This window comes from Buteo buteo, chromosome 5 (assembly GCF_964188355.1).
Source record: "Buteo buteo chromosome 5, bButBut1.hap1.1, whole genome shotgun sequence".
Taxonomy (NCBI): Eukaryota; Metazoa; Chordata; class Aves; order Accipitriformes; family Accipitridae; genus Buteo; species Buteo buteo.
This window is the reverse complement of record NC_134175.1, coordinates 51393406-51408688: the sequence shown is the minus strand read 5'-3', so window position 1 is coordinate 51408688 and position 15283 is coordinate 51393406. Positions and strand designations below refer to the sequence as shown.

At 36.1% G+C, this 15283-nt stretch overlaps 1 protein-coding gene across 1 annotated transcript in view; it reads right to left on the bottom strand.

Annotated features, from left to right (window-relative positions):
* The window catches only part of ACVR2A (activin A receptor type 2A), a 69193-nt gene that overhangs the window by 20554 nt on the left and 33356 nt on the right, over nt 1-15283 (bottom strand). Inside the window, exons 2-4 of the mRNA XM_075028987.1 lie at nt 12031-12238; nt 9604-9713; nt 8061-8215 (exon numbers count right to left, since the gene is read on the bottom strand). Coding sequence (XP_074885088.1) covers nt 8061-8215; nt 9604-9713; nt 12031-12238 — 473 coding nt within the window. The remainder of the gene's footprint in view (nt 1-8060; nt 8216-9603; nt 9714-12030; nt 12239-15283) is intronic.

The window sequence follows — 15283 nt, the reverse complement described above, 5'->3', positions numbered from 1 at the left end:
CAAGAGTCTGAAGCAGATTCTTGCAGGACCTGTACAGCCTGCAAATATTTTGGGGCACTTCAGAAGGGGAAAAAAAAGCCCTACACGAAACAACCCAAACCCTTAAAGTGGTTTTCAGAGCAGCCGATCATCTTTGCCTTCAAATCTCTGTGAAGCTGGTGGTTCCAGTAGAATGGCAGCTATTCCACGTATACTGAGAAAAACTTAAAAGTAAGATTCTGCAGCACAAAGTAAGATTCCGCAGCACACCAAAAACCACGAGCACAGTTACTTAAAGAAGTTCCTCCTTCAAGCCCCCCATATTCCTTTGCCAGAAACAGCAGCCAAGCAAAATAAAAGTATTACTCAATCTGTGAATTTGATAGGGAACGGCTACTGAACAGAGTAATATAAATATCTCTGTGTACTCATATTTCTCCTAACTCAAGTAGTCAAAGAACAAACAATAACTGCTAAAAAAAAAAAGCACTGCTTATATGAAATAGTTATTCAACAAACGTCTTTCCTATGGCTGTAAAAAAAATTTATTAGTCCTTTTTTTCAGGCCTATTTGCTATTAAAATTCTCCAGCTCCTGAAAATTATGTAAATTCCTCAGAAATAAGGAAAAAAGATATATGAATGCAACCTTTTTGCTCTTACCATAATGAGAAACCGCAAACATGAAACTGAGAAATAAAGAGTCCTCTCCCAAGCCTCTCACTGCTTTCTTAAGGGGATCAACTTCCCCCAAATACTAATAAATTAGACACGCATGAAAATTTTCAAAGAGAGATTTATGCACATCATAGACCTTCTAATTTTAAAATCATTGTCCTTCCCTTCAGACTACAGACCACCACCTCATACTTTTCATTAGAAATGCAAGCATCACCAGTTTAAGCAGTATCAGGCTATTACAGAAATGCAAATACGTGCTTCATTATGTCAGGAATTGACACAACTGTTATAAATAAAAACTGGGACCAATTACCCCCCTCCCCCCTAAATAGCTATCATCTATACAAATACACATAAACACATTAACTTCCTATTTATACTTCCTGAAAACTACTTCTAAAGGTTTTATCAGGGATTAGGGAAGTGATTGCAATATTTGTAACCAATTAGACCAAAAAAACCCAATCAGTGTGGTCTTTTCCAAAATCTGGGCTATCCACAACCATATTCTAAACTTCAAACATGTCACAAAAATCTTTATAAACATGGTGTTAAAATAAATGCAAATTATTGTGTTATAAATTCATTGCACTGATTCCTACATTTGTTCCTAACTAGTGCCCTCAATATGACATCTGTATTCACCCACAGTCCCTCAACCTCTTCGGAGAATGTAAGGTAAAATTAATTACTTTTTTTTATACCTTAGGAAATGTGTAATTCTCATCCATTTAGTGATATAAAAGATTACCTGAAAGATGTCAATCTAAAGCATTCAGGACAGCACATCTGAGGATATGCAGCAAACCAGACTTTATTATGGAAAACTATTAAAAAGCTCCTGAAGGTAGAGGACCCAATTGCAGACTTCAGAGATCAGTATTTCAGCCTTCCTATGATTGTTCCAAAGCACTCTCTAAGACTATAATCTAAATGTGATCTTGATAATATAAATTATTTTTAATATTATTGTTTACAATGAATGAACAACAGAAAGAAATTCTTCAAGGTAAATTAAATACAGTGCTGTAAAAGCCTTCAGTGTCTTGTCAGTTGTTAAAAGGGTATACGCCAAGTCAACATTTACGAGAATACGACACAAAGTACTGACTACATCCAGTCTTATCAGACACATGCACATCTTCTTGCACCAGCCTCTCAGACCCACTCTGTAGAGGCCTACTCCTAAAATTAAACCTACTTTTTAATAAGCCAGGAATAAGGTACAGCATTGAAAGCGTAGTTTGTAAGACAGCGCTCTGTTTGAATCAATGCAAAAGCACAAAGTAACTTCAAGTTGGCTATACAAATACATTTGAGGCTTTTTAAAATTTTAATTGTACTTTAATTATAAAGTTGCCTTTAGGCTGCCATTCAGGAGAAGGTACCATAAGTCTGGATTTGTATTTTTCTTACCTATTGAAGATCTAAAATACATCTGCATTTATGGCTTATTTAAATGCAGATAGCTCATTCTGAAAGCAAGTTGAGAATTCAGGAAAGTACTTTTGTAAAATTTTTTTTAAAAAGCTATCAAGATTTAGAACTAAAGTTCTAGATGTCTGGTTGTATACTGAGCATTGAAAAAGCATGCATCACTATTTACTTGGTTTCCAATTATCTGTCAGACAAATTCTTCCCTCTGTTAAAGATCTTAAGGAACTACTTGTATTGTAATAGCCCATGAATTCTAAAAAAAAAAAACCAACAAAAAAACCAACCCCTCCCCCCCAAAAAAACCCCAAATGCCCCAAACTAAAAAAACCACAGTTACAAGCTATTTACCTACTACACATTAAGGACTCCTTATCTAGAATAACTTTCCTACTGCATTCTCACAGTATCCCAATATTTGTGTTTGGTTTGGTTTTTTTTTTTCCTTTAAACAACCATATCCTGGTTGTGCCTCACAGTACCACAATCAAAGAATAGCACCAGATCTTTCCCCTGTGTCATTCCAGCTATTGAGTGGAATCAATTCTAAAAGAAATTCTTACTAGTTCTGAAGATATGAAATGCAGTATTAGAGAATGTGAAATCATGCACACATCTAGCAGTCCAAGTCTTGAGATCATTCAGCTATTCTTTTTTAATACCAACATTGCCACTCATTGTATGTTAATCATTCATTAACCACTGATATGTACTCTTTCCTAGCTAGCCACAAGCTCAAACTCAGTCTTTATTTTTTTTTCATTCTTCCTCTTTCTGAGCTCCAGCTTTTCTTTGTTGATCTCTTTTCCCATTTCATATAAGCACCTAGCTTCTCCTCCATATATTTTTCAAGTAGCTATTAATCTTCCTACGTTTGGAATAAGTCCTTGTAAAAACACCTCTCCCTTTCTTACTCGTCATTTTTCAAGTGTTATAATCTTTTTATTAAAATACCTATAACAACAAGAAAAAAAAATGTGGCTGGAAGATAAAAACTGGAAAAAATCTGAACACTCAATTTAATTTCTTCATTCTTCTTCAGCAGCAAACAGTGATTTTCCTAGTGTGGTAGAGGGATAAAGGTTATCCCAGAAATTTTAAGTGCACCAGGTAGATTATTTAAAAGTTAATTTAGAGAATAAAAACAATAAATGAAAATCTTTTTGAATGCCAACAATAAAAAGTTTCCCCATTACTAATTACTTTTATGTTTTTCTGAAAACAAACCATTCAAGTTCCACACACACACTCACTAAACTCCTTGGCACAGGTCTAGTGGCCTAGACCAGATGTCTGAGGTTAAAAATTGCAGCAAAGAGCAGCGCTTGTTTTGTTACATGTTCTTTTCCTATTAGTTTCCAACACAGAATTTGTTTTTCCACCGCTACACATGCAGTCGGATCTGCAGTCAGTATTTGAGAATGTGTCTTGCATCTGCCACTGCTAGGAATTCTTCTCCATCATTATTCACCTCACATTATGTGATACTGGTTTCAATTCTAATTTCTTACAGCTGAAACTGAAATATCAAAACCATGACATTGCTACAAAGTTCTATTCATACTTGGGTATCTTCAGGAAAAGATACACTGAAGAAAGACTACCATGGTATGGTAGTGAAGGCAGCCATACCAAAATTGCCATCCACCAAAATCACAGAGTATTTTTTTTTATGATCAAAAAAACCTTTTGAGACCAGAGCTGTAAGATCAATATCTCTTTATATTTGATAAATATGTTTCAATTATTCTAAATTCTTGGTTCACATAGAACGTGACTTTGAAGACTAGGGACATTCTTCATATATATAGGACCAGTGAGATTCATCCTTATGGGCCAAACTTCCCTCCCCCAATGAAGCACATAAAAGATTATTGTGCTCAATATAGGAAATACTGGGTGAAAAGCTTAAATGAAGTGATATATTGGAGGTTAAAAGCAGAAGATGTAGTTGTATTTTTCAACCATGTAATCTTCCTCTCCGAGGAGGGAAAGAAATGGTAATTCCTAGCAACTAAGCTTGCTTTTATGGACACTATAATAGACAGGATCTGTCCATTCTGAGTTTTTAAATTCCTGGTCACACCACACAGGTCTAGATCAGGGCTTTCTTGTGCTTAGTGATTAAAAACACTTTGACCCAAGTAATGTCAAACGTTTCAGAAGAAAGCACAAAAATAGGTTATGAAGACATTAAGTGACTCTGTAAAGCTTTTTTCCAACCCTCTCAACATATGACTCTTCTTTTAAAAACAACACAAAACAAAAAAAGCAACTCTGTGATCCAGTAAGATATTCATAACTTGGGCACTCAACAAAAAGTACAAGAGGTTAATCTCTCTTTGCACAGTATGGATATAAAATGTTGGGAGCCACAGATGCATGAACTGATATACGAAAGTGTTACTTGTGTCAGTTATGCTATAAAATAGGTTACGGTCCTATCTATCAGATGACAGAGTGGTAACACCACAGTTGTAATTAGCATTGACTGACAACTCTGGCCCAAGCTCAAGAGATGTTAAAAAAAAAAAAAAGAGCATATCAACTCCTTGCCATCCGCTTTCACATTTCTACCAGGAATATTTGTAGGACGCTGTGGGGAAATCTGAACTACACCTAATTTAAGAGTGAAAGCCTTTGCCTGCAAAGGTTGTAGCGTTTTGTTTTCACGGTACCTGGTGCTCATGAGTGAAAATTAAATGGGTGAGAGTAACTCTATATCAAAATACACAGATTCAAATATCTAAAATACTAATCGAGTTTTTGGTAAGTTTGGTGAGACACATGAATATGTGTTTGCTGCATGATTATATAAAATACAAATAAGAAAATGAAATCGTTCTTTCAAACCATTTTACATATACACATACGTATTTAGCAAACTCACATTCGTTAACAACTCATTTAAGAATTTAAATAGTGACAGATTTTATAAAATTTGACAGCTTTAACTAGATAGCACCCCACACAATAAAGCGAGGCATACAGTTAACAGCACAAACAAGAGACAAAGAAGTCTGTAAGCCAAGACTAATGAAAGCAGCAGCTCACTCTGCCACGGCTGTCCCGGACACGCGCCTCGGGACCCGCCGGGCACTTCTGACTCGGGGAACCGGCAAGGAGCATCTCAGCAGGTACCTATTCTAGTAACCCCCTTGATCTCTCTACCCAAATACCTGAAAGAAAGCAAGAATGAAACACGTAAGGAGCAAACAAAATTATCTACTGCTTTCCAATCTTAAGCCAAACATATAAACTAATTCTGCTGCATGAAATTTTAAAATCATTATCTGTACATTCAAAGGGAATTTAAAGTTAAGTTAATCCACATAGCTCTGAACTGAGCTCAGTTTGGGTAGGAACTGCCTGCCCAATGCCTGCATGTACCGTGAAGCAATTTTACTTTCAAAAGGAAATGAAGTTGTTTGCATTTTCTCAGATGCTTGTCCTTTATATTTCACCACAGGTTCAAAAAATTCTTCTAGCATGTATCTTGCTTTTTTTGAAATATTCCAAACAATTTCTTTCCCTTTTGCTCTCTGATTTTTTTTTAACTTTTCCCTTCTTCTCCTAATTCTTCCAAAATTTCTCATTCTTCAGTCTTTCCTCATTTTTATCTTTTGCTTATTCCTCATCTATCCTTTCATTTTTACTGGAAGAAAGATTAGTACCAGGGCGTTCTGCACATAAGTACTCCCATCACCTTCCAGAAATAAAATGAGATAACCTTTATTTGCCTCTCATACTGAGAAATTCCCGTTTTCTAGTATCTGGTATACATCTGATCTATCCATTCTACCATTTGCTACAGAAATACTTAGAAAAGAATCCATTTGCCTACAAACTCTACTCATGCCCTAATTATTAAATATAATATTAATATTTAATATATTAATTGCATAAATATTTAAATGTTTGTTTCATGGTTATAAAATTACTAATATTTTTCCCTCTCTTCCTGCTTCCTCCGCCTCCTGTTCAAATCAGCTCTAATCAAATTTAAAACTGGGAAACACTGCTCTGCTGCCTATGGGAGAATATTTATACATTCTATTTCCATAGTAATTTCATTTAGTTTTTCAGGCAGAAGTAGCTTTTCCTGACTTTCCACATCAAACCTTAATGCCTATTCACCACAAGATAAGAAAATGCTATTACACCATAACTAGCTCAAGCACCAACATATACTTACCCCAACAGATACAATCTGAGCATTAACAAAACAGGTTATTACCCTATTTATTAAAAAATTTATGACATGTCCACTCCTGTACCAAACAATCCATGCAAGAAAAGAACCACAATAAAAAGGAGGAAGAATATAAAAATTCAAGTTCTTGATATCTCACACGTATTTAACATTTGCTTGCTTTTCTATCACTTTATCCATTACTTAATTTCTTTAAGTCTAGAAAGGAAGTCACATGCTGAAATTATTCACACAACTAGCAGTCATGATTTGATCTTACAGTGAAGACTACTAGGTTGATGTAAAGTCCCAAATACATAAAAACTGAGATGGATGAAATAATTATGCTAACAGATTGCATGAAGTTTGAGGATCTGTAATACTTTCTGTAAGGACAAGAAACATACTTTTTTCCTCTAAATTATGTTCTTTTCATTTGGCAAGAACATATGCCCACTGCCTCCCCCCAAACTTTTCTTATCTATTACTACGGAATGGAAACCAAAACAATTTTATTTATCAACCACAGGCAATACTGTTTCCTGGAACACGCTGAAGTCAAGCAGTAGCACTGAAAATATCACAGAAGCCGACAGTACAGAGCAAATACATGTAAATCTTTTTAAAATGCAGTCTTACCAAAAATAACAAGTGTTTTACATTTTATTTAATCATAGCATCATCGTATCATCATTGTACGAGAGGCAATGTATTCTGAGTGGTCACTGCACTGAGCTAGGAAGCTTAAGTTCAATTCCTATTGTAAAAGCCCAAGAGTAGCAGGACCCTGGTCAAGTCGTTTCTCTCTCCATTTCTACTACCACATTTTGTTCATCCTTCCTACTTCAGTCTGAGGAATTTGACATCTTAACTCTTTTCATAAAGGCCTTCTAATCTCAATTAAATCTCTAGACATAACTGAAGGAAAAGGAATTCTAGTATTAATATTAATTACACCTACAGAATCAGCTGGAGCCTGACAAGAGCAGGAACTATGTACATGCAGCCAAAAAAGGTTTGCTTTGATGCAACACAGCCAGTTTACATTTCAAGTCTGGAGACCACAATCTCATAATATTTTCTAAGTAAAATGCAACATAGCTAAAACTGAAACATTTTAAGACAAAACACAAAAATACATAAACAAGGAAGAGGAAAAAGATAAGGCCACGAGCTGAGCTAAACCCTGGAACTACGCTTCAACTGAAGATTTATTTTCTTTACGTTCCCTTTAACTGATACCTGTAAGCCAGTTCCACACTTTTTAAAAAATAGCTAAGTGTCTACTAGTTACTATTTTCTATTCACTGAAAATTGTCATTATGAATTAGCATGTCTCCTTCATTTTTGTTTTAAGGTAAGCATTACATAAAGCCCAACGGTAAGTACCTGAGCGCAGCTGTACACAACTTTCAGACAAGTAGTCCTTTTAACTACCTGGGATTACAGTACAAACTTCCCACAGCTGTCCAGCAGTACTGCATCTTTGCCATCTGAAGTTGTGTATTTTGTTTTTCTCCTCCCAAACAAACAGATGTGTAAAAACATTAAGTAGTTGCTCATACACCCAAAGACCAATCAATTAATGGAGATGAGGCTATTTAAGTAAAGCTTAATTTTCTGCTTTTGCGGCTAGCAAGCATTAGCACCTCTAAACCAGGAAGGTAGCAGAAGACTTCAGCCACGTGACAGACGCAGACCCTTTTCTCTCCTCTCCGCTTGAGAAAATGGTTATACCATTCACAAAAAAACAAAATCATAATGCAGCAACTTACTTGGGTTGGAACGAGTACTGGAGGATACGCTAGCTTGTGATGTCTGTACATCCAAAATGAAAAGAGCACAATAACTGCAATTCCCATTATAGGCACCAATGAATAAAGCAAGGTATTGAACAGAGGTGGCTTAGGTGTAACAGGGTTGGAAGTTGCTGGAAAAAAAAACAACAAAATAAACCCACAGGTTTTAAGAAACAAAAATCATCCAGTGCTTGAAATGTCTAGCATCCCAATTTTCCAAAAATTCTTGCAATCAGCACAACAGGCTAACAATACTTGATTAAATAGTGTACTTTAATATAAACAGACACATATTTAAAAAGCAGCATTTTGGAAAGCGCAGAAATAACTTAGATCCCCAGATTTACACATCAGCACATCTAACTTCTTTGTGCTTCTAAGCTCCACCTATCTGCAGCATGTAAGAGGTGTCTGTATTTTAAAAAGACTGTAAGAATGCCATCACCTAATGAATGAAAAAAGAATCAATACAGAGGTTTAGCCTTTGGAATGTACACAGTAAGATATCATTAATAAGTAGAACAGGCCAGAAATTATCTGCCAACATTTCTATGCACTGTTGATGTGCTGAAAGTAAAAGCTTTCTAGGTGAAGAGCCCCTCCATAGGACCTCCAGAAAGGCTCCAGAGAAGCACTGCTTCTGAGGCAACTGGTACAGGGGCAGTCACAGACCCCTGGGGCAAAAGAGGTTTCATGAGAGTGAAAAAGAACGTCAGTATCATGACAGAAATGACAAGAATATCTCTTGGGTCAGCAAAGGCTATTTTCATCTCAGAAAATGTTATTTAATTTCATAAACAACTTCCTCTGGTTATTTGGTACACAAGACATTTGCTGTTTTCAGTTCAGTTATTAACATCATTCAGTTTTCAAACAAAGGTTAGATTCTTGACTCAAAGGAGATATGCAAGAATAATCAAATAATCTTTTATTGATTTTTAAAACAATTATTTGTTAAGTCTGGCTATCTGATTTTCTTTGTAACCTGGAAGGAAATTCTTCCCCCCTTTTTAAAGGTTACTATGTCAATTTACAGAGAAACTCAAAGGTCCAATTAGTTTAAAGAAATAGTGAGAGCATTGTTTCAAGAAGAAGAGCATTCATAGGCTGGTACACGCATATAAGGATGATATGGCTTTTAGCCCAATGATTTATAGACACTTACAGAAGCTTAACTATACAATTAAGGTAAGATTTGACAGTAACTTCTGTATCTTAAAACAGCCAATTATTTCATATTATCCTTCCTTCTCGCCCTTAGAAAAGAGCTGAAGTACCTTTTATCAATTTAAATTACTTCTAGTATAGAGACCTTTCAAAATTGAAGAAATGAACTGGCAATTTTCTAGGCTCTTTATGTGAATGCACACAGCACTCTATCATCCAGGAATCAGAAACCTTCTGGCAGGAAAAACTGACCACAACATTTCGAAAAGTCTTATCTGCTGAACATGCACAATAAGAAATCTTTCTGAACTCTGCTAAGCAGTTCCTCCATAAATGTGTTAGTCTAACTTACGTTGCGTGACCTCCATTTCTGGAAAATAGAAAAAGCGTTCATTACACATGTTGCCTTCACAACAACAGAAAAACACTTCAGGGCTGTCTTTCTTCTCTATGCAATCATTCCTGTAAAAGATAATAATAAAATAATTAAAAAAAACCTTATTAATCTTAAGTTGAGGGGCTTTTCTGTTCAAGAGAAAACATATGCTCACATTTAAAGTTTCAAATGAACTTCATGAAATTCAGGATAACATACTACCCAAATAAGAGTTAAATCTGAAGAAACAAATCAAAATTTTGTTATTTTATATTGCAATGAAATATCATTAAAACTGAAACAGCACATTTTTGCTATTTTTCAGACAAAGTTCAAGAAAATCACCAATAGAATACTGAAGAACATTTCACAATCTCGATTTAAACAGGACAAACAAATGATCAAATGGCTAGCATTTAACCATAAACTCACAGGACAGGGTTGCATGGGTTGGAGATAAGTGGGAAGGAGAATTTTCGAATTTTATTTTATTTTTAGAAAAAAAGATAAAAGTTCTCCAATTTCCCCTGCCTACATTATGCTCAGGGACAAGGCTTATTTCACTCAGTGAAATAACTGCAGGAAAGGAGTTCTATTAACAAATAAGCTGAAACTCTTCAAGTCGGGAAAGAAAAACAGGCATCATGCAGGAGACAACTTGACAGAAGAAAAAGAAGAATTTGAAAATCCTGCTGAAACAGTTGAGGATTTTAAATACAGCTGAAGATTGTCAAAAGAGTTTTGGGTTCATCTGCAAAAATGAGGGTTATTTTATAGAACCAGCTATTACAACTACACTGTACTGTAACTTCCATAAAACATGTATTCCGTGATGTTCTTAATCTGCTGTTGTTTGCAGTTCACCATACTGTAACTCCCTGTTTGGTAAACCACTCTTCACTCCCAGAGATAAGGTTTTGTTTATTGGCTATTTTAGACAAACACAGCAGCATGCATTCTTATGACAAGTTACAGTTAATGAGGTCTCAGAGCCAGACAAATTTTTTTGCAGTTTTCAACTATTTCCTTACCATCCTTCCTACATTTTATTTCTTTTTAATTTCTTTTCTTTGCTCAAGGGAGAATTCAGTATCAATTTTTTTTAGACTGTTCAAAGATACATGTGGAACTAGAGGGATAACAATGCTATAGAACCTAACTCCATTTCCAAATTGAAAAATTCTATTTCCATCCTAAAAGTTTAACATTTAGCAGAAATAAAATTAGTTCAGAACACCCCCACTGTGTAAACACCCCTACTTCTTCTGCAAAGCTACAACTAAATGGATTAAAAAAAAAAAAAAGTACTTTCCCCTCCTAAGTGACTTACAGTTACCAGATACTAGTAGGAACAAATAAGATTTCTTTAAAATTGTCCTTCGCCTTCCAGCATAGCTGAATTTTAATCATGCTGTGCAAGCAAGCTTGCAGATGCTTTGCCACTTCTCTGAGAAACAGATAAATCAGAACTACCGTTCGCCTTAGCTTTAAACTGTCATTAAAGTAGAAAACATCCTAGTGTGTGGGGAAACTTTATTTCGTAGAAATGACTACAATGATTTCTTCTACTCATTCAACATTTAAGAAACACAAAAGGAAATTTTTCTAAAATATTACTAAAAATAATTTCTAAATATATTTCAATGAAGATCTATTATGCTTTTATTTTCTTAAGTCTCTCCCTTTCCAAACAATAACTGTTTTGGTCAAATAAAACTTAATGCAGTACTTCAAAGAACTAGAATACCATTTCTTAAGAGAGTCATGACCTTTATTCAGCCAATATCTAACAACCCCCAAGTCCTGCTGTTACTGCTCACCAGTACTTGCTAGACCATCTGTTATAAAAAAAAATGACTGAAATTTTAGAATATTCGATGTCACTTAGAGCTGCCACTGAAGTGAGCTTTTTAATAAATCAGCAAAATACTTCCACGTTTAAGTAAAGAGCAGACACAAAGTGCTGCCTTTCATTCTCCAAAGACCTTGGAAAAGTGAACTATAAAATTTTGCATTCTGGTTTCAGTAACTGTATTTGCATTGCTTGGCAATAACAATTCTTTAGAAAATATTTTATTAATGGCCTAAAAAAAAGAATAAATTAAACACCGGGTTTTTAGTATATAGCAAGTAAATAAGAGAAGGTAAAACATGCTAATCTGCAAACAAGACAAAGTACTTCAGTGAAGTCGGGTCACTAAATACAGGTAAGTAAGCAAAAAAGAAAAAAGCATGTGTGTGTGTGTGTGTGTGTGTGTCTAAAACCAAGATAACTATTCATAGGGCACTGTATTATAATTTTTCTCAAGTACTGTTTGCAAAGGGGAGGATGGATAAATTACAGACAGGCAAAATAGTTTAAGATTACAAATACATTTAAGATTTGTAGAAAAACTCACTTACCTGTCATAACAATTGATGTCATCTAGCCAGCACCCTTGCTTCACAATTTCAATTGATCCAGAAATATTCTTCCATGTAGCAAAACAATGTCGTCTTTTATCTTTATCACCATAACAAGGTTCAATACCACTGCGATTTGTTTTATCTTTTTCCCAATTAGCGTTGTAGTAGATACACTCTTGTGTTTCTGATCTGCCAAGTATGGCACCTTTAAGGAATGAAAAGTAAATCACAATTAAACAGCATTCTGATGGATGAAACATATGAACAGTCAAAACCAGGATGTACTAAAATATCATACACCATTTGTACCAATATGCCCTCTCCCCTACTTTTTTTTAATAAAGAAAACATTTGAAGTTCACAAGCATTCCAAGTAAGTGTTGAAACATAAAACAAAGATCTTCTGTTAAGTCAAAAAGTGACTTGGATAACTTTTCAAGACTTGAAGCAATAAAGAACAAGTTATGACAATGCTTTTCCCTGAATAGCAATAGCAGAGAAAATTTAAAATACTGAACAGTAAAGATTTAGTTATAATATTAGCCAAAGAAGAAGTTTTAGCTAGCAGAATTTACCAAAAGGCATTTTTGGCTCTTGTTACACATGCCAAAAAAACAGTTAGTACGTCTTAGAAACCTAAGCTGAACTAACAAATTCAATTTTAAATCAACATTTTTTTCCCCTAGCTTTCATCTGCGATGCAGCTTCTTAACACAAAGCACTGAAGTATAAGACACGCTGTGCTAAAATAGTATCTTTTATGTCATTCTGATTTGCCAAGTGAGCAACTGGAATTGAGACCAATAGGTGTGAGGCAACAGTCCCTAATCTCCAAGGACAGCACTGTTTTTTTGCTGTGTGGTCCCACCCAGTCAATCAGCTGCAACATAAAAGACATTAGATCTTTATCATAACTCAATAACCAAGTGCTTCCGCTCTCAGAAGGCCCAGGGCCACATCTCCCCTTCCCACAGCGCGCAGTCAACAGATGCAGGGGGATCAACCACGATGGCTGACCTGCACGCTTCAGGCAAAAAAAGCCAAGTGGTGTTTGGAGCCCAAAGCACTGATGCAGTCTCTATTAAGCATGCTGGTGAAACCAGAAAAGACTAGCTAACCTACCCTGGCATCACATGATTTTTATTATTTTGTCATCCCAGTATTCTTAGAAATAAAAGTTTCTGACCTTTTGAATTTGTCTTTTAAATTACAAGTGCAATTGATTCATCAATGCCTACTGAGAACCTACAGCAAAACCCAGCAAATATTAACAGACTGAAGCACCTCAAAGTGGAGCTAACTTCATAGTTTTAATGTGACATGAAGCACCCATCTGGTTTCTGCAAAGGCAAAGGAGGGTTAGAATGCAAAACTGGTAACTAAATACTGGAAGGGAGTAATAACTGGCTTTTACTTCTGTTTTTATCTTGTCAAATAACACCAAGAGCGTCTCATTAATCTTCATGCAAGCTTTGTAATTTAACATGTATTAAAAACATGGAGAAAAAGAGAGGGACATGAAAGAGCTAGAGAGTCAGAGAACTCGCTTCAAAATTGAGGAAGGGTCAGGAGGACGACAAAGCACATTTACTTCACTTGTGGACCCATCTGATATTTTCAAGAAAGACAGTTATATTACACATCATGCTGAAGATCAGATTTAAACAGAAAAGGTCTTCCATAGCAGTCAGTTTCATATGTATTTATTTGTATCACTCATTACCTCCTTTATTCACATATATTCACAATAATTTTGATACACCAGCTATTGCTTTGTAGCCATACCCATACCTCTCATTCTCCTACACAAGGGTATAACAAACAGAACAGCTGTAACTCCAACTTGTTTTGTGGGATGAAATCTTCGTCACCCACGCGCTCTACCCAACAGCACTACGAGGCGGGGATTGGGGTGACTGGTACACTGGTAGGGGCTTCCACCACATAACACCTCCTCAAAACACACACAACTGACAGTAAGGTAATTTTTCCTCAGTAAACAGAGACCTGATGTACGGGGACCAAAAAAGTTGCACCTCTCAGGGTGATGAGAATTACTTCAAAGTGAAAATTGCTGCAGCCCTCTTGAAGCACAGCACAGGATGTCAGAGTCGAGCGCAGTGCTGACCATACTGGGCATCCCACATTACCACCTTCAGAAACTTTTGACTTTGACGCATTCCCAAAAATAGGCAGAGGATGCTGCTTATGCTTTTTGGGAAAGAGCCTGGATGTTCAATGGGAGAAATGCACTAGCCAGCTGGTAACACTGCGAGATGCAGCATGTTAACTATTATATTCTTTGTGCTGCAATGGCCTGACCTTTACAACTCCCAGCTATGGCAAGAAACAGATGAGGCAACAGATTGAACAATTTGGTTCTGTCAGTGCAATAAAGCAGAAGTCCTGGATTTCTCTCATACGTGCCATTCCTTTTCTTCTGCTGCCAAGCCTAGCTTTGAAGGACCACAGACAAGCCGAATCTGATGAAATTCTGAAACTACAGTAAAATTAACTTTGCACAAATATTCTCCTTATACATGTCTTCTCTATAGTCACGTTTTCTCACTCATTAATGCTCTTGAACAGTTCAACCTACCCGACTGGTCAGCCATCACACTGTTGGTTTAGTGACTCTGGAGCATCTAACCATAACACCTTCTCTAGGGGCTGAGCAGCCATTTGCAATAGGTCTGGCCAGACTAAACTGATGTATGGACATACCACGACAATCTTGGATTAATCTTTCAAAGTAGAAAAGCGGGAACATGGTGGAAGCAAGGGAAGAAGAGAAGGGGAACCACACAAAGAAGGCAGCCCTGAGCCCACAGCACAAAAGAAGCATCTGCTTATAACCAGCTCTGCCACCTCCTCCACAGGAATCAAAGTCTTAGAGGAGAAGGGCAGCTGGCATTTCTAACAAGAGCAGATTTATCTGGGTCCCAATTTAGGCATAGTATGTCTATAATGAAACTCCTATAACCATTTTGAGTGCTGACAAATTGTTTTCACATGAAATTGTCAGGTCCTCAGGAATCTCAAAAGGCAAAATGCTGCTGGTTGAAAGAAGCCGTGAGCAAAGCACCAGCAGTATCCTATGGACTGAACTTAAAGTCTGAAAGCTTCTGAGAGGAAAACACACCAAAAAAGCAAAGAATATTCAAGTATATAATAGTTTAGTTTCGGCATGTTAAGACAGATCACATTTAATACATGCTGTTATCATATTGCAGTTAGTGTGCTGCTGTAT